The sequence below is a fragment of the Narcine bancroftii genome, chromosome 3 (genome assembly GCF_036971445.1).
Source record: "Narcine bancroftii isolate sNarBan1 chromosome 3, sNarBan1.hap1, whole genome shotgun sequence".
NCBI lineage: Eukaryota > Metazoa > Chordata > Chondrichthyes > Torpediniformes > Narcinidae > Narcine > Narcine bancroftii.
Window position 1 is genome coordinate 243,367,112 of NC_091471.1, and position 27,587 is coordinate 243,394,698.

Here is a 27,587-nt window from a genome sequence, read left to right on the forward strand (position 1 = left end):
TTGATTGTAAAATAATTTATTTACACATGGCCAATAATACAAAACATACCAAGATGGGCTAGGAACAGTAATGAAAAAGCAAGTGTAGCCAGCACTGAGTGAGAACACAATATGATAACACTGAGTGATTTATTACTTGATGAGCAGTTGCTGCAGTGACTTTCAAGGTTCAAACACCCACCTCTCAGTTGGAGGCACCAACTGAAGCAGAGGAGCATCTTTGTTCAGTCTGCTTGAGAGCAATGCAAAAAGGTGATTGGGAGCAAGGTTGAATCTTAATTAAGGAAGTCAGTGATAAAGCAACACTCTGTATTCAGCAATCTAGTGCAATGCACATCTTGGGATAATCCCCAACTTCAAACACCTCCACATCCTAATGGATCTGCATGAAGCAGACAGTCCAGAGTTAATATGACTATCTACACATCTCCATTGCATCACTGCTCACTCACAGATCCACAGGACACAATACACTGCATTTTGGAAGAGCCCAATTCTCCTCTTCGTCCCACCAGTTCTTTGGACTCTGCAGAGTTGTTTTTATGTGCTCTGCACAAATATAGGAAGAACAAAATGGTCAGTTCAGAGATTTTCAAGAGAGACCAGCTTCCTCTCAGTGAAGAAACGATGAGGCTGAATTTTTGTGTCATCAGCCTTTCTTTGAAAGTAGGTCAGCACAGAGGGAGTATCCTTCTTGCCCTTCTCCTCCTCCTCCTCCTCCTCATCATCCCTGTAAAAATAAAGCAGGCATCAGATCCACACACTGGAGAACAGGAAGAAAACTTGGGATGGAAGACTTCAATAACTGACAAAGAGCAGGATTGAGCATCACTCAAAAGATGTTAGCTCTGCAATGAAGAACAATGCTCATGAGAGGCTATTGAGCCAACCCAATTTGAAATGTGGCAAATGCTACCACAGCCAAGATGATGCATACTACTACTGTAAAGTAATCCTGGTTCCTCTGCTTTTTGATCCACTTTTCTCATCATTGAAAAGTTCAAAATGCAGACATTTGCTTTAAAGTCCTAACACAAGCCCCTTTCACACTTGCGATTCCAGGAATTAACCTCCAATCGGCCTTTAAAGAGTCTAGTGTGAAAGCAAAATCAGCTCAACGCTGGAGTCAGGTGACGTCATCTCACGCCTGGGATTGAAGGCCTCAATCCCTAGTACAATCCCTGGCGTCTGCAGACACTGGCGTTGTAATCAGCCAAGTGTGAAAAGGGTAATTGCATTGTGGGATTGAAATGACCAGTTTTTGCTTGAGTGCAAGAACATGAAGGAAGAAAAGATTAAAATGAAAGTATAAACTTTGCCATGAGAAAGTCTAAGTGGTGGGGGGGGGGGGGAAGAGAGAGGCAATAAATAGCAATAGCTGTCAATTTTTAAACAGCGTGGGAAAATTGGTAGCACTATAGTGCACAATTTATAGACCATGGGAAAAAGTAATGGTTAACCTGACTTCCTAGAATGCCACGTGGCAGAGAGACCCCTCCATGAATGATCCATGCATGCAACCGAGCATACAGCCCCTTCTCTGCCGCACAGAATTCTGGGAGGGTATTTATAAGTTATGCACGATAGTGCTACCAACTTTCCCAAGCTATACAAATTGAGTGCTATAGCACTATCAACTTTCCCATGCTGTTTAAAAATTGTCCGCCATTGCTATTTATAGCTAGCACTTTCCCACAGTCACTTATAAATGTTTATCTAGGTCAGCACAACAACAGGGGTTGAAGAGCTCATACTGTGCTGTACATAAAGCTTAATTATGTAATAATTAGGCATGATTAATTTTGTTCAAAGATCAGGATCTAGGGCAGGTTCACAATCACTCGATGCGTCAGGACGTCACCGGTAGAAGGTAGAACAGTCCTAACCTCGGGGGTGGCTCCTTGCAAGTGTGATAGAGTTCAGTGCCCCAGTTAGGAGCAGTCAAGTGTGAAAAGGGTTAAAGAAGCTAAAGAATTCATAGAGAGTAGTGATGGGATTATGTCAATCAGCTTAGAACCTCCAGCAGAATTTAAAACAAAAACAAGGGTAGTTCACCATCCACATCTGGAGGAGATGGTGCTTACATGCCACTCTGATGGAAGAATTATCTGTGATTCAAAGCCACTCAATATTCAAACCTAGGCTGTATGGAGGAAGATTGTTGTCAGATCTCAGGAGCCCAAAAATTACAGTGTTGGGTCTGATAATAGGTACAATCTACAGGGTTATGTGCAGTATTTGCAAGTTAGGTGAACAAAAAGAAATCAACATAGCCCATTTTCAATGCATTAAAAATGCGTTTTTAGATCTAGATTAGGAATAAAGGAATTTGAATATTAGAATTCAATCGGTTAATATTTGCAGAGATGCGGTTGCAGCTGGCTTTGTTTACCTTTTCACACCATTTGTCACAAATGATTTAAAAGCAATTGAAAAAATGGAATGCAGATTTATCACACTAACTTGGGATCAGCACTTGAGTTACACACGAACATTAGAAACTTGTTGGTTTTTGCACCATGGGTACAAAGCTAATGAAATCATTATAAAGGATGATGAGAATGCAGATTTTGTTGGAAACTTTATGCAAACTTCACTTGCATCAGTTTAATTTACTAAAAACCCCAAAATTCTGGAGGAACTCAACAGGTCTCGCAGCGTCCATAGGGGGTAAAGAGAAGTAACCAACTCTTCAGGCCTCAGCCCTCCTCTGCATGCCGAGAGAGACCTGCTGGGTTTCATCACAATCACAGCATCTGCTGACTTTCGTGTTTCACTCCACTCTGGTCCTGTAATCACAAGTTCTTGACTATTAATCCAGAGTAACAAGTTTGACTCCCAAGTCAGCCAGTGAATTTAGAATCAAATAAACCTGCAATTTTAAAAAGGGATAGTTTTCTTGAAAGAAACAATAAAACACCCATTTTGTCCTTGGAAGCCCATCAGTATCACTGATGTCCTTCGGGGAAGGAAATCTACTGTTTTACCATGTTTCGTCTAGATGTTAACACAGACCCAACAACATGAAGAACAGACTTCTCAGTTCAGAGGCAATCAGAAGTAAATGGCGCCACTGCCAAAAACAGTCGTCCTCTGAACAAGGCCAAGGGGGAGAGGACACCTTCAGAAATTCATTCGGCTACAGCGTGGATTTATACTACATAAGCTTCAATGTCTTTCAATGCTGTAAGAAAGCAGCAGCAGAAATCAAAAATGAAAGGTGGCAGTAATTTCATTCACTCCAACCAGGGCCAACACAAACTGCCTCTGAAGAGCTGGGAAAAGTGGACACCAAAAATAAATAAAATCAATGTAAATTATTTAGCAAATCCATCATCAACTCGAGGTGAAAAAAAGAACAGATGATTTATCGACCAGCTCAGTGGTATTAAGTCAAATCAGATCACCGATTTTTGTTTATGTAGTTCAGGGAAACTCAAGTTTAATTTCAACATCCTATCCACAAATAATAAACCCACCCTCTGTTGATCATTTCAGCCTGCAACATTCCTCCACCCCTCAACCATTTTTTACCTGCCTGTACTGTATCCTGTGACAATCAACATTAGAGTCAACTACAATTCAAGCACTAGTTTGGAAAATTTAAATTCTTTTTGGCACTGATGATACCATTTCATCGAAGGGTGGTAAATTTATGGAATTTATTGCCACGGGTGGTTGTAAAGGCCAAGTCATTGGGTGTACACAAGGCAGAGATTGAAAGATTTTTGATTAGCCAGGGCTGTGGGGAGAGAGCCAGGGAGTGAAGCTGAGTGGGAAAATAGATCAGCTCATGATTGAATGGCAGGGTAGATTTGATGGGCTGAACAGCCTATTTCTGCTCCTACATCTTATAGTCTTAACATCCACTCTATTTGTAAAAACACCTTTCCTTTTATCCCGCTGTATTATATTCTGCATTCCTCTTCTCCTCACTCTCCACTAATGAAATCAATGTCTCTGTTTACTCTAAATTCACCATGTCCTAATACATCTCTTAAGATTTGCTCTGCTTGAATCATTTAATATCATTCTTTTAGTCATTATTTGAAGGATGAATGTTAGTCAGAGCACAGAAAATGCTACTGTGCTGGAAAAGATGTGATAAAGATTCACAAGGACGCTGACAGGACTAGAGAGCTCGAGTTACAAGGAGAAATCAAATCAACTGGAACATTTTTCCTGAGAGGCTGTATAGGATTTCATATTCATAATTATTGTCAGGGTACATACAGGACATCACATACAACCAAGATTCCTTTTCCTGTGGGCGAGGCAGAATTAGTGCAAAAAAATGTTCTCATCGCACACATGTAAACAAATTATAAATGAACTGACAGTGCAATGCAGAGAGGAAAGAAAATTCAATAAAATGCAAAAGCACGAGTCCTTAAATGAGTCCCTGATTGAGTTTGTTGTTGAGGAGTCTGATGGTAGAGGGGTAGCAGCTATTCCTGAACCTGGTGGTATGATTCCTGTGGCACCTGTACCTCTTTCCTGATGGCAGCAGCGAGAAGAGAGCGTGTGCTGGGAGGTGCAGATCCTTGAGGAATACTGCTACTCCCCAACAGCAAAGATAAGATGAATGGTCACCATCTTTTTCCCAGGGTAAGAGAATTCAAGACTAGGGGACACAGACTTAAAGTGAGAGGGGAAAGGTCAAGAGGGATGTGAGGGGCAACATTTTCAGAGGATGGGAGGTATACTGAATGAGGAAGATTTAGGCAGACGTACAGCCATTCTCAATGGGGCCATACAAACTGCCCTACCCCAGCCTGATGGGCCACCGCACATTTAAGGAAGGCCACGGAATGAAATCACTTTTTATGGATCAGTTCATGATTAAATAATGGGGCAGACTTGATGGGCTGAATGGCCCATTTCTGCTCCTATGCCTCATGGTCTTTTCAGAATGCATTAGACAGGAGCACCAACAATTGGAACTCAATAAAATAACATGCCTGGGAAAATTTAACTGAATTACAGAAATGGAGTCAACTGCTTTAATTTGGTTGTGTATTTACTGAGAACTAAGATCTAATGCACAATCTAAACCAGCCTCTTGGAGAAATTCTGGAAAGAACATCATTAACCAATTTTCCTTCAGGCTTTGGATATGAAAAGGTCTCATGATAATACATTTATGATCCACACGGAGTTTAACGATGAAGATGTGCTTGTGCATCTCATTGTGTCCGACAGCATCTTATTTATGCAAATAGCCATTCTTGTCCACCCAAGCCTGACTCCAATGCAAAAGCAATTCTTTGTATTCGAGGTTTCAATGATGCAATTGATCAGCTGCCACAAGTATTTATCTAAAATACATGATAAAAATAACATGTATTCCAACGAGAGTTTGTCTGTGCCACTTTATTGGCTTCATATGACAGTGAGCAAAATGTTCCATAATACTTGACAGCACAGCTCCTGACTACCCAGAGAAACAGAGCCTCCTGCTGACATTTTGGAATTACTGCAGTTTAGAAAGGAGCAAAACAAAAAAAAACATTATAATTTAGACATGCAGCATGGTAATAGGCCATTCTGGCCCACGAGCTCATGCCGCCCAATTAACCTACAACCCCCATATGATTTGAAGGTTGGGAGGTGACCAGAGCCCCCGACGAAAACCCTTGGAGACACAGGAAGAAGGTACAAACTCCACTTGTTATTTTCATCACATGGAAAAATGAAATGCATTACCTACACAAAGAAAGAAGTCTCAGGCTTGACTTCAGGTTGTTCCCAACATGCTGCAACCACCCAAAACAAAATCTGGGACACTAACATTTAAAATAAAATTGTAGATGATAGAAATCCAAGAGGAAAACATAAAATGCTAAAAATAAACAGGTCAAGCTGTAATTGTAGGAAGGGAAACAGAGTGGATGTTTCTGGTTGAAGACAGATGATTAAGTCAGGACATCAACGATTACGGGAGGCCAGGTTGTGGAGCCGAGTGGGAAGATGGATCAGCTCATGATAGAATGGCAGAGCAGACTCGATGGGCCTACTTCTGCTCCAACATCTTGTGAGTCAAAAGCACCTTGGAAAGCTGCAAGGAAGGGGGTGGAGATTGGGTAAAACCAGGGTGACCAGAGGGATAAGCAGTAAACAGTTATCTGGTCACTGAGTGAATGGAAGCAGTTAGAGGGCAAGAACATAGACAAAAGGATGCAACCTGAAATGTTGAACTGCATCCTAGTATTTCCAACATTTTGTCTGTAACATTAAAACTAGTAGTTCTGGAAGAGAATGCAGGGGTAGTGAAATAAAGCAGCAGCTCAATGTCCACTCCCATGTCTATCCATGGCCCAATGCACTATCCCACCTGTAAATTGGAGGAAAAACACTTGATTTTCCATCTGGGCACTCTCCAGATGGCATTAACATCAACCTCTCTGGTTTCTGCCAGCCTATCTTCATTTCTCCTCCCCTTTCCCTTCTCTCCTCCAGCTCTCCACTCCCTTCCCCTGCTTGCTGCTGTGGCATTCCTCCATAACTCAACTATTACCTCCTAATTTTGGGACTGTGCCCCACTCCCACCACCATTTTGTTTGGGTGCCTGCCCACATTTTTCCATACCTGATGAAGCGCTCAAGCCCAAAATATTGGTTATCTATCTTTATCTTTGCTACAAAAAGTACACTGCTTGACCTGCTGGCATCATTACTTCTTCATCCATGGTGTCAGCAGACTTTTGTGTTTTACTTCTTGCGAAGACATTGTCCTCAGACTGGGCACACACCAATAAACTTTGCACAAATGACATCAAGATATGCCTGAAATTTTCTAGCATAAGCTTCCCATGTCTAGGAAAACGATTAGTGTTTTAAATGACAAGCACCAATAAATCCATGTGATTATACAATAGGCTTTTTCCTAACATTACTTTGAACAAAAATGAGTGGTGTGGATCATCGAGTTGGAATCCACCAACACAGCTGAGGGATTTACATAAAACTGGAATTAAAATTTACCATTAGTAAAAGCAACCAGCCAGATTGGTGTGTAAATCCTCCAACACACTTCTTTCAGAGATGGGAATCTGTCAGGCATAGCTTTGCGCTGAATTCTTCAATGGCCTCTAACATTGCTAATGTTCAAGGTAATAATGCAGTCGTCCACTACCCCGCTTCCCAGCTACACCTCAAAAATAGAACGGCTCATTATGGAACCACATTCGAGCTCAAGACAGCACATTAAAGAAGAATACCACCAAAACAGTCCATTTTTATTTGGGATTATCATCGGCAAGTCCGATTGGATACTGCTGAGATTCATGTGTGCAGAAAGCACTGCTCACAACATGGTTCACTCCTTAAACAGAACACTTTAATTATGGGCCCGGCAAGTCATTCATTACATACCAGTGGACAGGTACGGCTTGACTATCCAAAATAGTCTGGGCAGTGCTCCAACTAAAACGCACGAATCCCGGCAAGTCATTCATTACATACCAGTGGACAGGTACGGCTTGACTATCCAAAATAGTCTGGGCAGTGCTCCAACTGAAACGCACGAATTGTGGGTAACCAAAAATAGGGTCGACGTGTCTCTCCATCCATTCCTTTGTTTTAGGATCTGTACAAAACAAAGCCAATTAAATCTTCAAAATCAGTAACAAAAATGTAGGAGCTCTTCATTAACAGTTGCTGTTATGCAAGGTGCAACTGATTCAACAGTGGTTTGTAGTATTGATCTAATTCTATTTGCATTATATATTTTAAATTAGATTGCAGCTACGCTTTGCCAATTTTTACCCACATTAACAATGACTATGTTTTAAAAGCAATTAACTATTTGTGTTGCTCTTTACAGGATGAATTCATGATACTAGATATAGCTAATTTGTAAATATTTAGTGAAAAAGCACTTTATTTTGAGAATAAGAGAAACACTAGTGGATTAAACAGTTATATTTGAAGCCACTTTTCCATTCCCAATCTGCCTATTCTGGTCAAACATTGCAGAGATACAAGCAAACAGAAGTACAAATAAAAACTGCTGGAGGAGCTCAGTGAGGAGGAGGAGTAGGAATTTACTCACATTGAGGCCCTGCATCAGGACTAAATGGAGAAGGGAAGATAACAAGTATAGAGACAGGTCAATAAGTGATCGGAGGACTGCGGAAGGTTGGAGAATGATAGGCAGAAGGAGTGAAACATGAAAGTCCGCAAATGCTGTAATTGTAGTAAATACACAAAAGGGCTTATAGGAGGCAAAGATAATATAACCAATGTTCCTGGCTTTTGATGAAGTGTTCAGGGATGAAACGTTGGTTGGCTGCGGGACCTGCTGTTTTTCCAGCACTTTCGTGTATTTATTTCAGGCAGAAGGAGCCAGGTGAGAAAAAGGGAGGAGCTGGAAGGCATAGGTAGGTGGTGGAAGCTGACAAGAAAAAAGGCAGATGGAGCCAATTTGGGGGAGGGGGCAAAGGTGAACATGGAGACAGAGGCTGAAGGGTGATAAACAGAGACAAAATTGACAAGTACTAGAATCTGATGGGAGGAAAGTGATAATGAGAACCATCAAGGGTGAGATGAAGGTCAAAACAATCGACTGGAGGAATTTATCAGATCCAGTAGCAGAGAGAGAAAAGGACTGTCAGAAATAGATTACTTTTATTTTCCATCACAAGTAAAATTAAACTTCATATTCTCATCTGATATTTTAAGTTTCTACAACTGTTTCAATTTCCACAGAATATTGTGAATTAATAGTTGGGATTGCTGTCTTGACGTGTCAAATAGCATCCCTAGATCAGCCACTCTCTGTGTTCACAAGCTTTTTCAAAAATTTCTTATGAAAGTGACATCAGGGTATAAAAATGAACAGGGCCAAAATGAAAGCAATGTGTTTATAGAGTGTGAAAGGAAAGGTCACAGAAAAACAAACACCAGATATTAACAAGTAAACAGGAGTCAATAAACTGGTATCAACAAAACAGAAGCAAAAACATATTGAGAAGTGAAAAATATCCGTAAAATGTGACATGTTCAACTGGATTCTATTGTTATCCCTTAGTTTACTTGGCATAGTACTAAACAAACAACTTTACATTTTACCCATGACCTCCACAGATTCTCACCATTGGGATATCCTGAACCATAATCCGTATTTATGTCTTCTAGATCTTCCACAAACTTCCATGACTGAATGGCATGATCTCTTGCAACCTGAAGAGATGCAAGTTAAAGATCATTCTAAGGATTGTAGTCAATTTCCAATGTTGGAATCAAAAGTATAATCCAGGATAATTAATAGCACAGAGGATGTACTTCTGAATCACTCTTTGAATTGCATTTTAAATCTTTTATTTATTGAAATCTTACAAAATGGCAAATCCATACCCTTCAATTTCTACATTTGTTTTGCAGCAAAATACACACGAAGAATGTCACAGTATTGTGTCAACTCACAACATCCAGTCGCAAATTTAAACATTTTTAATTTGAAGAGGACAATCCACACTGATCCCCAATGGTCACACTTTGCACAATAGGAATGATTTGTATTCGGACTCAACAAGATGAGGATTTGCTATCAGAGATAGATTATCACACCCCAAGCAAGTGAAAACATGTTGGTAAAATTCCTGTTCACCCTGCAGTTTGGGTGGTAACGTTCAATTTTCTGTTCTGATGCGTCTCCACAATGCAGTAATTTTTAAAAAAATAATTGCTCCATCTTTGAGTGCTCAACCAATATATTCAAAAACACAATGCATCCATTAACATGGGCCAGTTACAAGCAATTCAAGTTTCCCCTTGTGTATCTGCACTCTACCCAATAGGAATTACATTTTGATAATGGGAAAGTACAAAACAGCACAACAGCTCAAAATGCCCACAGTCCTAAAGCTGCAGCCAAGGCCCCAAGGTATGCACCACTATATTAATAGGACACTGGAAAGCCAAATTATTAGATATTATTGCATTTCTCCTCCCACAATTTTTTCCTTTGAGTTGCAGAGATTAATGTAAAACTATCAAAAGGGAAAAACAAACAGGAGTTCAAGTGTAAAAAGAAACAACACACAATTTACTTGGAGGTTTTTTTAAAAAAAATGTTAGTTCTGGAGTACAGAGGCATCAAGAGAATTGAAATTAAAAAGTGCTGAACAGTTAGCGAACATGTTATCATGTTTGTTTCTCAGAGTTTAGGGTGGCTGGGAAAAATTGCTCCAAACTGCTTTGGAGAAGATTGTAGCAAGACATTCCTCTTGAGCCATAAGATTGAGCTGGCCAAAAACAGTTCAGGATGCACATTTTCACCACTCACCTTAGCACAAATACTGGCTGCACTGACAATTGGGAATAAGGAATCAGCCTTGGCTCTGACCGTAACCTCAAGTTCTGGGAAACGTTCCTTCAACTTTACTTCATATTTTTCAGCAGGTCCAACAGTATCCACATAAACCTAAGAAGAAAAAACATTACTGTACTACTCTTTGAAAAACCGAGAACAACCTCTAAGAATAAAGTTCCAGTGACCACAGGAAAATACAACACAAGAGAGGGTCCAGAGGAAATCTGTGAAGGTTTTTCTCAGGATTGGTGTATTTTGGTTAAGAATAAAGGGATTATTTTCCTCAGAATGGAACAGCCTGAAGTGACAGAAGATTAACTTACAAAAATGATAAAAGACCCAAGGCAATGCAAATATGATGGACCTGGTTCCATTGAAGGAAGGTCAACAAAGTAGAATAAAAGCGAACTTTAAACAATTTCACAGCAACAGAAATATGTGCTGCATCATGGGTTTCCAGTAAAAGCATAGATGTTAATTTATTATTGATATTTGTGGAAAAAATGAGAAACAAATTCATTAATGAAAGTGCTCCTGGCTAATCTTTCCTATCGATTTAGAGACAAAGGAACCACATAATCTTGCTGGTGTGACACACAAAAACTCATACCATTTCCAAAATTTAAACAGCAGAGACCTGATAATTTGTCCTACCCAGGAATCTTTAGTTGTCCAAATGCACTCAAATACATCAGAGTGGTAATTCATCAGAAGTGCACAAGATGGCATTGAAAATTGATAAGACAGCACTGGAAATTGAAACGGTCTTAAAAGATTAAAATAAATCCCCGATTGCTGTGAAAAAAAAGTTGCTGTTGCCATGTTAATTTTGCTGAATTTCTTCAGAGATGAGCAATTATTCCAGGTGGAAATTTTAGGGACATTATCTTGTCTAGACACCACAAATATAACTCTGTCATAACTTAAGAGAAAAGGAAATTAAACCTGCTGAATCTCAACAATACAATTTTATGAATAGCAGATCAGGATATTGCACAAAATGAAACAGAGGACGCAACACTAAACAGACAGCTGGTGATCCAGTGACAGTAATAATGAAGATAATTTTGTCATACTATCCCTGTCTTTTGATATCCACTGCAGTTAATTAATGAAAGCAAGCACAACTTCCTTCGTTAGAGATTCCTTGTTGTCCTTCATGCAATTTTCTCAATTCCCCGTTCTTCAAACTCTTATACTCTTTACATTAGGGAAGGCATTACATGAAAATAGAAATAAAACACTACATCCTAGAAATTTCACATCAAAATAAAACAGATAAAGCTGGAAATACTCAGCAGGTTCGGCAAGATTCATGTGGGGGAGGCCAAGAGCTATCATTTCAAGTTGGTAACTTTTCCCGAGTTGAAGATTAAATCTATTTCAACCCCAATGAGCCAAAACTAAAAAATAAGCACTTTAAATAATCCCCCCCACCACCCAAATTCTAAACAATGATAATGTCACCCGATCATGCAGGTTAACATACAATTATCCAAACCATCTGTTTAAATTTTCACCTCTCTGCAGACATTGCATCACCTATTTTGGACTCTCGAGTACCCTTGACAATAGATTTTGTGTGCAAACATTTCATTCTCTGTTGATTTTAAAAATTCCAGCATTGGGATTTTAAGCAGATCAAGGAAAGATCACAAATTCCCAAGGAACTAGTAAACCTGAAGGTCAATAATGGAGGATATAAAGCAATGGCTTACCAGGCAGTTAAGTTTCTACATTTTTAATTGAACAGGAGTCACTAAACAGTAGTGAATTGAGTGAGCAAAATGTTGGAGAAATTCTAGAACTTATGCATTGCACTACCATCACTGCATCTGCAGACTATCCTGTTTAACTCAACAGTGAACAGACCATCTTTTTACAATCCATTAATCTTACAAACACTATTTAAAAGCCTCAATCCTCCACATCAGATTGTTCAACTAAATTTGAATTCACATTGTGGTATCTGAACAGAGACCGTCAGACCAATTATCTATACCTTAACATTGCTACTCTACTATTTTAAATTTAGATATACAGCACATTAAAAGGTCATATATACACCCAATTAATCAGGAACCCCTGCATGATTTGGAGGGCGAGAAAAATCAGTTCTCCTGGCGAAAACTCACACAGACACAGAGAGAATATACAAACCCCTTACAAACAGCAACGGATTTGAACCTATGTCACTGTATCAACATTGCGCTAACCATGCACCCTTGTTTCCCAACATAAAGTGTAATAGATACAGACAGAATATCAATATTCATAGGACAAGTTGTAAAATAATAACAAGGCAACAGATGAAGATCAACATGCTTAATACAGTTTCTATACCTGCTTGCCAGCAAGAAATGTACACCCATTATTTTCTGGTTTTATTGGAGATTTCCATTTGATGTACGCACAGAGGATTTCAGGAGTAATGTTCCCCTACTCACCTCTTTCACTTGAACACCACTATCCAATGCATACTGGATAAGCCCAATGGCAGCATCATGAGACAAGGTATTCAGGTTGCATTTGGTTCTGTTTCAGAAACAAGAATGAAGTATGGTCAGTAAATGGCACAGAACCTGTTCGTCTGAAATCATGTGACAGAATTTTGGGCTTTGGAATAAATGAAAGTGAACACTGCCACAGCAAACAATGCAGGGGAGGCAAAGAGCTATCATTTCAAGTTGGTAACTTGAGTATCCAAATAAGCAACTTAAAACAACTCATCTCATCTTGGAGGCCATAAATCATAAAATGACCTTGACAACAACGCTCCGAAACACTGCCCCAATGAACAATTCAGACAACTCTTAAAAACTGTGGAGTTTCAAAGTAAACTAGCTCTTGGCACATTGAATGTGCATGGGGTACTTTCTCAATAAATAGTTAATAAATTCAATTGACTTTATTCCACACTTACTGCTGCTTTTGCTTCCCCCCACCCCCCACAAGAACAGTTCTAATTTGTCCACTGTATAATTGTCTAGGCACGTGAAAATTGGGCAATACAGCTGTGCAGCAGTTATTGCTGCTACTGGACAGTTGGAATCCGTTGTTGTGGAGGTTGATTGCTTGGTGACTTACAGGGTTTCATTCAGGTGCTTAAATTTCCTCTAATATCCCAAAAAACATGCTGGTTGGAAGGTTAACTGGCTATTGTAAATCACCCCCCAGAGTAGGTGGATGGGTGCAGAATCAGGGGAGGGGTGGTGTTGATAGGCAGCTAAGACAGACCAGGTCTCAGGGAAACATGAGGGAACAGGATTTATTTTTAAGACTTGATAGGCCTACTGGATGCACATACATTAAGTGTATGAATTTTTTTTAAAAAGTGCAAATTAAAAAAAAGCAAGAGTAGCTTCAATTCAATACACAGGATATAAAATCACATCCATCAATTCCTTTAAGAGCACACACCCATTGACTTTCAAGTCATTAAAAAAAACAGAATATTGTGACTGCTCTCATGCCCGCAGTTGATTCATGGTTCCACTGTAAGTTACCAGATTTAGATTTTTCAAGCTATTGCAAAATCATTTTAAAAGACATGGCTTCAAACATGATTCAATTGATGGTTCAAAAGCAAGTGGCAAAAGAATCAAGGACCACATTTAAAAACTACTCAGATGTTCTCTTGATCTGTAGAACAGTGCTGGAAAGTGGATTAAATAGGGTAGGACATTTTTTCAAATTTTCCACAGCCCAAATGTCATAAATTTTCTATGATTTCTATAACCAGGTCAAGAACACTAAATTGCAGAACACCTACACTGATGCCCCGAGGCCAAGGTGTGACCTCCAAAAGTACGACTCATCAAGAGCACATCCCGTGCCTTTGTTACATTAAATTATTCTAATGGTATTCAATGTGGGTGTTCAATCATTATTAGACAGATATATATGTAGAACATTACAGCACAGTACAGGCCTTTCAGCACTCAATGTTGTGCTGACCTACAGGTTGTATATATTCCTACCCCATAACCCTCCATTTTTCTTTTATCTAGGTGGCTGTCAAAGCCTCCACTACCATCCCTGGCAAGACATTCCAGGCACCCACTACTCCTGATGACTCCCCTAAACTTCCCTCCCTTCACTTTGTAGAGATGTCACCTGGTTTTCTATTCCTACCCTAGAAAAAATTTATTGTCTGTCCACCTTATCTAAACCTCTCAGAATGGAGTACATCTCTGATAACCTTGCTTCACAAGACTTACTTTCCAATCAAATCTCTGCACCTTCTCCATAGCTTTCACATCCTTCCTATAATAAGATGACCAGAAGTGAACACAATATCACCAGAGATTTGTAGAGTTGCAACATGACCTCTCAACTTTTGAACTCAATTCCCCGTGAATGAAGCTCAACATCAAATAGACCTTCACTATTCTATCAACCTGCATGACAACCTTGGAGAGATGTATGGATTTGGACCCTAAGGTCCTTCTGTTCATCCACACTGTTAAGTATCTGATCATTAACCCTGTACTCAGCATTCTGGCTTGACTTCCAAAATGCATCACCTGACACTTATCCCGATTGAACTACAAATGCCACTTTCCTACCCAACTCTTCATCCTGTCTATAGCCTAAGACAACCTTCAGCTCTATTCACCACTCCTCCAATGAATGCGTCATCTGCAAACTTAAGGACTTATCCTTCCACTTCTTCATCTAGGTCACATTAAAAATCTCAGAGTGGGGATTCCAGAACAGATCCTTGTGGAACTCCACTAGTCACTGACCTACAGGCAGAATACATTCTGCCCACTACAACTCTCTGGTTTCTACATGCAAGTCCATTTTTAATCCACACACCGTCCTCGTGGATCCCGTGGCTCATGAAGTTCTGAACAAATCTCTCCGAGGGAACAGGTAGGTTTATTGTTTACAATTGATAAAATGCCATGAGAATTACAACCAGATACCAACTTGCCACTGGGACAGATAAAGCCAAGGATCATAGTTATCTATGAGAAGCTTTGTGTAACTAGAATGTGAGGAAACACTCCCAATTTAGATATAACCCCAGATGTGGAGTGAGAAGGTCAACATGATTATGTTGAAACCTTGCCACATACAAATTCAGTGGTAAACCCAGACATTAATTTTGATTTCTATATGGAAGTTTACACAACTAAATGGTTTGATTAGTCATTATCAAAAGGTGGATAAAGAGTTCATTACTTCAGCACAGAAAGAGGCCCTTCTAGTCTGTGCCAAACTATTATTCTGCCTCGTCCCACTGACCTGCACCCAGTCCATAGCCCTCCATACCCCTCCCATCCATGTACCTGTCCAAATTCTTCTTAAATGTTAAAACTGATCCTGGATTCACCACTTCAGGTGGCAGCTCACTCCACACTTCCACTACTCTCTGTGGGAAGAAGTTTCCTCTAATGTTCCCCTTTCACCCTTAACCCACGTCTTCTGGTTTTCATCTTACCTACTCTCAATGGAAAAAGCCTACCTACATTTACTGTCTTTACCCTTCAATTTTAAATACCTCGATCAAATCTCCCCTCATTCTTCTGTGCTCCAAGGAATAAAGTTCTAATCTGTTTAACCTTCCCCTGTAACTCAGTTCCTGAAGTCTGGATAGCATCCTAGTAAATCTTCTCTGCATTCTTTTAATCTTATGGATATATTTTCTGTAGTTAGGTGACCAAAACTACACGCAACATTGCAGGAGGTTAGGAGTTACCTCTGGTTGACAAGGAGAGATTTAATCCCTTAAATAATTTAGAAAATCAAATGGGTTTTAAAGAAAATCCAATCATTTCACAGGTTGATTAGCATCACTGTATTATCTTTTTTCCTGAGTTAACCAATTAAATTCCCCAAATACTATAAAATTAAAGCATTTTTTTTCTCAATTGCTAGTCAAGGAAATAACAACTGTGAATCTTTTATGTTAATGTTAAGTACCTTTGTTGCATACTTGTGGAAATTACATTAGGCGAGATGACCTCTAGAGCCCAACCAATAAAATCTTTTGCTTCATCTAATTTGGCAAACAAGTTCTCTCTCTCCTTCTCTGTTAGCGTCTTGGAGTCTGTAAAAAGCAAATAAAGAAGGGACATTTCACCAACGTCAGCATTAAGCTTAACAGAGGAACTGGTACGCGATGGAGCACAAGTGATTAATAAAATCAAAACCGGATACACAACTGAGCAGAAAAATGCAATATACAACAAATCTCAAGCATAAAAACATTGCTACAAATGCCAATATTTATCTCTCAATCAACAGCATGAAACATTATCAATCAAGCTGCTGCTGCTATATTATGATATCCTCAAGACACCATATTAAGGGAAGTAAAACAACAAAAGCCTGCAGCCATCGTGGTTTTTTTTTAAAAAGTCACTGCATTCCAGGAAATTATTCCCAATTTCCTGGAATGCCATCTGTGTTAATATATATATATATATATATATATATATAAATATATATTTATATATGTACACACACACACACACACACACACACACACACATATATATATAAATAAATATATATTTATTTATTTATTATAAATAATTGGAACAGGAACAAGGACTCATTCCAGTTCCAATACTTTACCTCCTCAATCCCTAGTTATTTTCATGGATCACCTGCAGCCTAAACTAAATTACAGGTGATCTGTGAACAACAGGCTAATGACTACGATGTTCAGCCTCCTTAAATACCGCACTTCCGGTATTCTGTTTAAACTCACGGTGAGATACGGATATTTGGAGTTTTGATTGTTCCTGTGTGAACAGCCACTCCTGGAAGGTAGGGAGACACCTCGGAACTAAAAAAATTCAAGCAAGTTTTATGTAAAAATAATAAATGCTAGAGAAACTCAGCAGGTCAAACAGTGTACTTTATTTCTTCTTTGGCTTGGCTTCGAGGACAAAGATTTATGGAGGGGTAAATGTCCACGTCAGCTGCAGGCTCGTTTGTGGCTGACAAGTCCAATGCGGGACAGGCAGACACGGTTGCAGCGGTTGCAGGGGAAAATTGGTTGGTTGGGGTTGGGTGTTGGGTTTTTCCTCCTTTGTCTTTTATCAGTGAGGTGGGCTCTGCAGTCTTCTTCAAAGGAGGTTGCTGCCCGCCGAGCTGTGAGGCTCCAAGATGCACGGTTTGAGGCGAGATCAGCCTACTGGCGGTGGTCAATGGGGCAGGCACCAAGAGATTTCTTTAGGCAGTCCTTGTTCCTCTTCTTTGGTGCACCTCTGTCACGGTGGCCAGTGGAGAGCTCGCCATATAACACGATCTTGTGAAGGCGATGGTCCTCCATTCTGGAGATGTGACCTACCCAGTGCAGTTGGATCTTCAGCAGCGTGGATTCGATGCTGTCGGCCTCTGCCATCTCGAGTACTTCGATGTTAGGGATGAAGTCGCTCCAATGAATGTTGAGGATTATATAGCAAAGATAAAGATATAACCAACATTTTGGGCTTGAGGCAATCCTTGATGAATATCTTTACAATATAAAGAACACCGTTTGACCTACTGAATTTCTCCAGCATTGTGTTTTTACATATTACAAGGGAAACTTTTCTTGGTCTTTGCTATTGGGCATTTTCCAAGGCAGTAAGGATTTCTACTTCACCCTTTTTAAAAAAAAGTAGGCAAGCAGAGTAGTTAATTCTAAGGATATTCTTAACTCTAGTAAAAGTAGCATTTAATGCTCACTGCTCATGAACTTTCCTTAGTGAACTATTTGAGAAGCCATGGTGAGAACACAGAATCAATAAAAGACCCAACAACAATAATAAATGAAATCTATACAAGATTTATGCTGCTTTTGCATGACTTCCATATGCAGAACTCAAATACATTCATACAATTTGAAATTGCCACCTAAGATTTTGGTCTAAATTCAATATTTATTAGAACTTCTTTGTATAACCAGTAACACCAATAATATTGACAACATAATGGCAGAAACATGGGACAACAGTGAAATCTATTATCAATTCCATGAAACTTAGCAAAGATTTAATTGTTCATTTGCATGCTGGACTTTTTTTATATTTGGGTTTTGGCATTGTTAACAATTGACTGCATTATCAGACGTGTTTGATGTTTAGACTTCAATACCTGCAACCTTCAGTTCTTCAAGCTGTTGTTGCTTGGAAAGTGGACAGAAGCAGATTGCATACACCATTGGCCCTGAAAAAAAACCAAAAGATTGTGATGCATGAGGCACAACTGTTGTTAAAATCGAACACAGGTGCAAAATGTCTACATGCATCATTTAGGACTCCTTTGGAGATATTAAACTGAAGCACATTTCAAATTATAGCCCTTAACCTTGAATAGTACCATTAAACTGCCATTTAAAATTTAACATTTCAGAAACATGAGGACAGAACCCAAATTTAATTCTACTCAAATCTATTGTTTCAAAATCCATACTTGATTAAATCTCAAATAGAACTATTTAAAACTCTTAATTTGTCCAGCACACAATCACTTAGGAAAGCATCTTGCAGGAAAAAAAATATTATTTATCTATTCATTACTATCTATTGTGACTTGATATTGTTCTGGAAGTCTAGTAATTAGTTTAGCTCAGGAAATACTTTTAAAAAAAGTAGGTTTTGTGTTTATACTGTATTACAAGTCATGCAACATTTAATACAGTTATTTAACACCACATTAAGTTTCAACAGAACCATTTTTCCAGTCAACAGGAATATATAGATGGATTCGCAGGTTTCTATCAATCATAATCTATCAAATATTTCACAGTGGAATCTCAATACCAATTTCCATCAGAGAGCAATATGTCACCTGTTGCCAAATCTTTGGGGCAAAGCATTGAAAGTAACTACACAATATACAACTCGCTGGCAATGACTTTCTTTCCTGCCCTGTACAAATCATAATTAACAGAAAACAATGTGTTCAATCCAGTTAGTACTGCATGATACATTATTCTTTCCCCATAATATTTATTCTTTATCCAATTCCTTTTTGTACATTATTACTAAATCTTGACACACTACCTTTTCACACCAAAAAGCACACTGAAAATACATTTCTCCTCAGATCATTTGTTTCCCTTTCCCACGAATTTCATTCGTCTGACAGTGTTTGTAAAATAAATGGGTTAACTCCATGTGTTGTGGATTCAGCAAAGTCTCATAGGACAAGTTCAGTTTTAGTGCCAAATAATAAACAATACTGTAAAGTGGGACGAATGCCATTAATTTAGACATACATACAGCAGGCTCTTCTAGCCCATGCCGCCCAATTACAGTACAACTCCGATGATCTGAAATCTGGTTCTCCAAAATCCTCAGTTATCCAAAATATTTTTTAAATTTCAGGCTCCCGGCGGCGGCAGCAGCGAACCTCAGGCTCCCGGCGGCAACAGTGGGGACCTTGGGGTCCCGGGCAGGAGCGGGATCCTTGGGCTCCCAGCACAAGCGAGGCCTCGGTGGGTAAGTGTCAGTGAGTGGTGATGGCCAGCATTGGTTTTTTTGGTGAGAATTAAACATTTCAAAGCTTAAAAAGCCATATCTTATTGTTTGTTGTTGTTTAAATACGGTTACAAGTGATTTGCTGTTGCTACTGGGTTGTTTTTAAAAATTGACCAGTTCTCCGAAAAAAGTGTTTATCCAAAATAGGCCCAGTCCCGACCATTTCAGATGATCTGAGTTGTACCGTACATCCAATTGACCTACAACCCTGGAACTTATTTTGAAGGGTGAGAGGAAACTGGAGCACCTGCAGGAAACCCATGCAGACATGGGGAGAACATATAAACTCCTTACATTTAGTGGTGGATTCAAACCCAGGTCACTGGAGCTGCAACAGTGTACCGCTGACCACTACGCTAACTGCGCTGCGCAATTTATGCAGCATTTTCTGTTATTATTCAACATAAATCTTCTTGAAATCAGGAAAATACACTTTTTTAGTTTTGTGCCTAATAGGACATTTGCCTCAGTGATTCCAATTTCAAAGGAGATGAGTATCCAAACCCAATCCTGGTTAGAGTCCAAAAAGCATTTGGCAAGTTGAGATTAATTGCAGGCAGCATTCAAAGAAAATCAATTTTTCTGTTATCTTAGACAATTATAACCATCAATTAAGATCTAATTTGTACAAAAAAATCTGAGTATGCACTTAATAGTAAATTTAATGCAGAACACATTTAATTATTTTAGCAAAATAACAAAGGACAATGAAAGCTCTGCTTTTAGTTTGTACTATGCACAGATGGACATAGAGGGTGCTACACTCTTTTACAAAGGCATGATTTTTTTTACTCCATAGAGTATGCAAAAGGAAATAAGACATCAAGAAATAAAGACTTACTAGCCGTTTTCACTCTGCAGGGGAGTGGTGACACTTTGTCCCAGTGAAATTTCTGGGAATTCAGGATCTCTCAGTTCTTTCACAATGCGGTCCCAATTCCTGGGAATTTGCCCACCTGACAATTTAGGTTCGCACCCAACTGATGACGTTACACATGTTCACCACCCCCCCCCCCCCCCCACTATCCATCCATCAGTCATTTGCCAGTCCACCCATCACTTGCTCCCACCCTTGCCCCGCAGCCACCATCCCCCACAGTGCTTCAGCACATCGTGATGGTGACACAATGCAGGATGAATGGCTGATTTAATTTCCCCATAATCCCTCACGCAGCTGGAAATGCTCTGGAAAATACAGGTGCTTGAGGGATTATGGTTAATGAGTTATGGCCATTCATCTGAATTGTGCTGCTGTTGCGACGTGCCAAAGTAGGCCACTGTTATCAGGCAGTAATAGCTTTTAATTTTAATCGCCTACATGAAGCAGCACACAAGCGCAGAAGTCACAAGGCTTCCCTGTTTGGCTATTTGGCTCTTCACACCGCAGGGAGAGTGGGGTCTGGGAAAATTTCCTGGGCCATGGCCCTGACTATGAGGTAGGGCCAAGGACCTGCTTAAAATTCCCGGGCCGACCTTTCCACTCTGCAGGTTCAAAGGAGGGTTTCTGGTAAAATTTCCAGGGAATCTCCATTTTAAAATGTGGTGTGAAAATGAAAGGAGGTGGGATGTGTGGAAACATTACCAGAGGTCTGCCCTGGAGGTTCAGAAAGGGAACTTATTCTGTGACTCCTGGGTGACTGAATATGCAGATCTCCACACTTGAGTCTCATACACCCTGTCCCCAATGCAATGCCTCACAGTCCACACCACCAGCCAATCCCTTCTTCCAATTCAAACAATCCAACTCCTCCCAAGGCTCAGGAAACACAAGACCATCCACAGACCCCCTCGACGGTCCAGCGTCGGCCTCCGCCCACCACGTCACCATGGGGATCCTGTCCCAACCAAATCCCTAGGGCTCAGGGTCTAGCCCCAAAACCCCCCTTCCCCAGGTACTCCAACCCTCAGTGAGTACCCCTACTCCCCCCCAGGACAGCCATCCCCACTCCTCCCCCTCAGGATAGCCCTCTCCCCTCCCTCCCCCCTTTGACCCTCCTCCGCCTGGGGCCACCTTTTCTATCCCCCCCCCCCTCGGGGCCACCTTTTCTATCCCCCCCCCCCTCGGGACCCCCCTCCTCCCCCCCCCCTCGGGACCCCCCCCCCCCCCTCGGGACCCCCCCTCCCCCCTCGGGACCCCCCTCCCCCCTCGGGACCCCCCTCCCCCCTCGGGACCCCCCTCCCCCCTCGGGACCCCCCTCCCCCCTCGGGACCCCCCTCCCCCCTCGGGACCCCCCTCCCCCCTCGGGACCCCCCTCCCCCCTCGGGACCCCCCTCCCCCCTCGGGACCCCCCTCCCCCCTCGGGACCCCCCTCCCCCCTCGGGACCCCCCTCCCCCCTCGGGACCCCCCTCCCCCCTCGGGACCCCCCTCCCCCCTCGGGACCCCCCTCCCCCCTCGGGACCCCCCTCCCCCCTCGGGACCCCCCTCCCCCCTCGGGACCCCCCTCCCCCCTCGGGACCCCCCTCCCCCCTCGGGACCCCCCTCCCCCCTCGGGACCCCCCTCCCCCCTCGGGACCCCCCTCCCCCCTCGGGACCCCCCTCCCCCCTCGGGACCCCCCTCCCCCCTCGGGACCCCCCTCCCCCCTCGGGACCCCCCTCCCCCCTCGGGACCCCCCTCCCCCCTCGGGACCCCCCTCCCCCCTCGGGACCCCCCTCCCCCCTCGGGACCCCCCTCCCCCCTCGGGACCCCCCTCCCCCCTCGGGACCCCCCTCCCCCCTCGGGACCCCCCCCTCCCACCTCCTCCTCCCCGGATAGACCCACCCTCAGCCCGGGCCGCCCCACCGGATCCTCACCGAGCACCGGGCCCCGGCCCGCCTCGTCCACCCCCAGGCTGCAGGGCTGGCTCCGACAGGCCGGGGCCACCGTCGAGCTGAGGCGGCAGCTGCCGCTGGTATCCCGCTGCCACTCGCTCAGATCCATGGGCGCGCGGACACTGGCTTCCCGCCTCGGCTGCAACCCCGCCCTGACCCTCGCACGTCATCACGGCTAGAATCTATTCCTTCTTCAAATTCCCGATCCCAAACACTTATAATTCAACAGAAACATTTTATAACATGATCTATCTTCTCTAAGTAATGATTAATATTAGTTATTAATATAAGTGATCAGAGACCATGGAGCGCAAAGTCTTCTGGGAGTTGTAGTTCCTCATCAGTGCTGAGACTTGTGGAGAGATTTTTTTGATGAATAAGGCTTATCTTTATGCTTCAGAAAAATTAGTCAGTTGTTCTTTTTGTGTCAAAAATATACTTTATTGCATCTGATGGGTTTATACGTATCTGTTTATTGTACCATAACTTTCAGAATCAGAATTTATTGTCATGAACACGCCACGAGATTCGTTGTTTTGCGGCAAAATAAATAAAATTAGTGCAAGGTAAAGTCTAAGTGACGCAGTGTCCTCCGTTCATTCCGGAATCTGATGGCGGAGGGGAAGGTGCTGTCCTTGTGCCGCTGGGTGCCCATCTTTGGGCTCCCCGATCGTAGCAGAGTGAAAAGGGTGGTTCGTTTGGGTCTTTGAGGATAGAGGCTCCTTTCTTAAGACACCGCCTCTTGTAGGTGTCCTCGATGGAGCCCACGATGTTGCTGAGTGACTTAACAACTTTCTGTGGCCTTTTCCTGTAGCCGTATCAGACTGTGATGCATCCAGCTAGGATGTTCTCCACAGTATACCCGTAGAAATTTGTAAGAGTCTTTGGTGACGTACCAAATCTCCTCAAAAATGTATAGCCACTGGTGAGCCTCCTTTGTGAATGCATCGACATGATGACCCCAGGACAACTCTTCAGAGACGTCTTCCAGGAACTTGAAGTTTCTTACTCTCTCCACTGCTGACCTCTCAGTGAGGACTGGTTTGTGTTCTCCTGGTTTCCCCTTCCTGAAGTCCAGAATCAGTGGAAAGGTCATTCTGAATGAGCTGGCAGTGAGAGAGTGAAGTGGAACGTCCCAGGTCAGCAATTTCTTCAGAGGGTAGGAATCGTGGAATCAATCCCCCAGGAATCTCTACCTCCTTGATTGTGAAGTACATTTAGTGCTGTTATTAATAGAATCAGAATTTATTGTCATGAACACTTGTCATAAAATGAGTTGGTTTGCGGCAGCAACATTTGTGCTTTACATGTGAAAAAATTGTGACAGATTGCATATGGACTATTTTTTAAAAATATAGTGCAAAAGAAGTGAAAAAATTGAGGTAGTGTCCATGATTCATTGTCCTGATGGCGGAGGGGAAGAAGATGTTTTGTAACATTGGGTGTTTGTCTTCAGACTCCTGTACCTCCTTCCTCCTGGTAGCAGTGAGAAGAGCGCACGGTTTGGGAGATGAGGGTCTTTGATGATAGAGACAGAGTGAGGAGGAGATCCCAATCCGAACTGACTGGTTTCCTCAAGACCAGAGCACCTTCCTCGAGGTTTTCTGATCATGACACTGGATTTGGAGTCGAGGTAAGTGCTGGCAGCAAATACTCTTCAGGACTTGAGTGAACCAAATTGTTTTTTTAATAACAAGCAACTAGTTTTATGCGCATAAAGCTGTTTTTTTTTTGCTTTTAAATTCCACATTATGATGAAATTAAATCACACTGGTGTAATGGTTTGAATTCTAGTGCCTGGATTAATAATCCAGGCCTCTGTATTGCTAATGCAGTATTGAATGATTTAGTTATGTGGATAGACTGGATAAGCTGGTTGTTGTCCTTGGAACATTAACTATTCCCATTGACAAACAGGTCAAAAATAGTTTTAAAAACACAGAATGAAGTTGCTTCATGTCAATGCAATCACGAAGAAGACTCGCCAATGGCTGTATTTTGTGAGGAGTTTGAGAGACTCTTGCAAATTTTGACAGGTGTACCGTGGATAGAATTCTGAGCGGTTGCATCACTTTCTGGTATGGAGGTGGCAATTCACAGGACAGGAAGAGTCAACAGAGAGTTGTGAACTCGGCCAGCACCATCATGGGCATCAGTCTCCGTTCCATCGACGTCTACAAGAGGCGGTGTCATAAGGAAGCAGCCTCTATCCTCAAGGACCCTCACCATCCAGGCTAATTCCTCTTCACACTGCTACCATCAGGAAGGCGGTACAGGAACCTGAAGACAAACACCCAGTGGCACAAGGACAGCTTCTTCTCCACCGCCATCAGATTCCTGAATGGACATTGAGCCCCAGACTCGACCTCACTTTCTCTTCTCTTCCATTCATTTTTTTAAATGTACTTTATACCAATATTTGTACCTGTAATGCTGCCACAAAATTCGTCACACGCTCATGACTATAAGCTTTGATTCTGGCTAAAGAATGAAAAGTGACTCAAGGAAAAAAGAATTACAGAGAGAATGAACAGATTATTCAATGCACTGGGTAGTTGAGGAAGTAGATTTATTTGTAATGTTCTGGAGTGAGCTCGCATTGATTTTTTAAGAAGTTATTTCTCAGCCTGTGTGCCTTTGAGAAAGTGGCAGTGAAATGAAGGCAACAGGGCAGAGAGGGTTAATGCAATTGGTTGGATGCTTTTACACGAAACTTGTTTGGACTCACGGAGCTGAATGGTTTCATGTTATAACTATTTTACGATTTTCTAATGTCACAATAAATAATTACCTTGATGTTGAGCTCCCTTTCCTTTTGAATTATTCTTGCTGAAATAGATTGTCCGGCTTTCCCTTTCAAATGCAGATACAGGTAGCTGGCTCTGTTTCTCTGTTTCAAGCTTAGCACTTGCTTCCCTTTTATCTTGACTGTGAGATCAGTTACCTCATGAGTTGCCATGGGAGAACTAGGTCTGCATGTTGCAGCAATTATGAAAGCTTTATGACCATGTTCAAATAAGAGCATGAATTTAATCTGTGAGTGGCAGAACCAATATTCAGTCGTAACCGTGATCACTGTAAAACTGACTGTGGTGCAATTTATATTTGTAATCTATACCTTACTACTCGGCGGATGATTTCCTATCTTTTACATTAGCATATTGAGCAGAAACTGTAGTCTGAATCTTAACCCACTCAAAATTCTGCTCAAAATCTGCTGATCTATGGTGCACACCCCATCTTGACATAGTATGGAGGGTCATGTGACCCTTCCGACAGGAACCTGGTCAGAAGCCACCACTTCCGTCAATCAAGGTCAAGCCCACCCACAGCGATTACACACCTTCCCCTTGGCCCCTTCGAAGGAATACACACCTCACTACTGGCTCCATTAATCGCCTGCCCTATTTTGGGCATACCTGAGCCAGCCCCCACTGGCCATCTGGGGTTATAAAGCCCAACCCGTGGACGAAACTAAACTCCACTCCAGGTCACAAGCCAGATGCTGGAGAGTCAGTTACAAGGTGTATGCCAGTAAAGGGTTGAGGGGCTTATGGTGGTGTACACATGCAAATGGATCACTGTGACTTCTTCCTTTCTAAATAATATAGGTACAGTACCTGCATCGGTTTGAGGGGTACTGCTGTGGCATCTTTCTGCTATATTATATAGAGCGTGGTGCATAGTGATTGCTGGTACTATTGTTGCATCTGATGTGAATGTATTCCTTGTATCTTTCTGAGCGTTGGTGTATGTGATCCCTGTTGCCAATTTCCTCCGTGGTCAAATAAAAATCTTTTGCCACCATCAACTTGATGTCAGACTCGTTGCTTCTTGGACCCACCAAACTTGTTTCTCCCATCACCCCTGCCATCTTACTGCTGAATCAACACTCTTTTGCCATGCTCTTCCCTCCCAACCATGTAACATGTCTATGATAGTATAGATTCTGTCACCAATGTGTATATGTACAGATTGTAGTGTAGGATGACTGTGATTGGCTGAAAGCGTAGTCACACCTACTGGCAGGTCTTAATCGACCAGGTCATTCTGGACTGGTCGACCTCCATGTGATACGCTCCAGTCTTTTTGATTAACAAGCCTTTGATTCTTTCGACGCGCTTTACAATGTCTTAGTGCTATATGCTTCTTCTATCCAGCTCCCTCCTCTGAACCTTCAAAGACCCGAAGACAGACAATGTAGCTGTGATGCCTTCCAAAGGTGTTGTGTCCATTAGTGTTGTTGAACTTCTGCAACAGTGGGCCTGCAAACCTTCCAGACTGTGTGTTACAGGCTTCAAGTGGTGTTTACATGTCAGGCATTAGAGGGTGGGAAGTTGGGTGTGGACAATGGGTCTGACTAGTACAGGGTGACTGCCTAGGGCCAACGTCATTGCCCTACAGAATGAATATATGCCGGCGTATAGCACAATCCTCGAAACTTAAAAATGTCACTCCAAAATAAGGGGTTGTCTTACATGCTGGGTCTAAAATCCAATCCTTGGTAGCAAAGACTCAACACCGCTGCCATCTTCCCGCCAATCTCGAGCATGTTTATTAGTTGTCAACAAAGTCTCAGCACTCTCCCACAGGGTCCATCTGCCCAGTCCGACTGCCGTCAGCTCTGTACGGGTTTAAATGGCCTGTTACAGAAGCCAAAAGTGGTTTATTTTAAAATATGCTAATAAAACCATTACAGGGTAATTTGGAATTAAAATATTGTGATTTACTTTTAACAGCATCCACTAGTCAACGGTAAGTGCCAGATTTATTTTTTTTGGAGGGGAGTGTTGTCTTACACAAAGGGTATCACTCAAAACCTATATTTTAGGTGGATATTCGGGTCGTCCTATACATGGGCATATAGAGTATATTTTTTTTGCAATCTTCTTTAAGCTTCCCAAGGTGGTAAAATACTTTGCTCTTTAATTGCATCTAATTTTTAAAAAAAATCTTTGCAGCCCTTGTGACTCACTTG

The 27,587-nt window shown here is 41.8% G+C and overlaps 1 protein-coding gene across 1 annotated transcript; it reads right to left on the bottom strand.

Moving 5' to 3' along the window:
* Window positions 1-22,750, bottom strand: rnaseh2a (ribonuclease H2, subunit A). Its single transcript, XM_069927342.1, has 8 exons — window positions 22,592-22,750; window positions 18,412-18,483; window positions 16,246-16,372; window positions 12,762-12,849; window positions 10,288-10,425; window positions 9,095-9,182; window positions 7,374-7,587; window positions 1-730 (listed from the first exon to the last, which is right to left on the bottom strand). Exons 1-8 carry the CDS (start codon window positions 22,716-22,718, stop codon window positions 583-585), a joined length of 1,002 nt encoding a protein of 333 aa, XP_069783443.1. The 5' UTR covers window positions 22,719-22,750; the 3' UTR covers window positions 1-582.
* Window positions 22,751-27,587: the final 4,837 nt, after the last annotated feature.

Excerpts from the sequence above, each read along its gene's own strand:
- rnaseh2a (XM_069927342.1), bottom strand. The coding sequence starts at position 22,718 with ATGGATCTGAGCGAGTGGCAGCGGGATACCAGCGGCAGCTGCCGCCTC. Across the intron at positions 10,426-12,761 it reads GTGGTGTTCAAGTGAAAGAG|GTTTATGTGGATACTGTTGG; the intron begins GTGAGTAGGGGA and ends TTTTCTTCTTAG. Across the intron at positions 7,588-9,094 it reads TGGTTCAGGATATCCCAATG|ATCCTAAAACAAAGGAATGG; the intron begins GTGAGAATCTGT and ends TGTTTTGTACAG.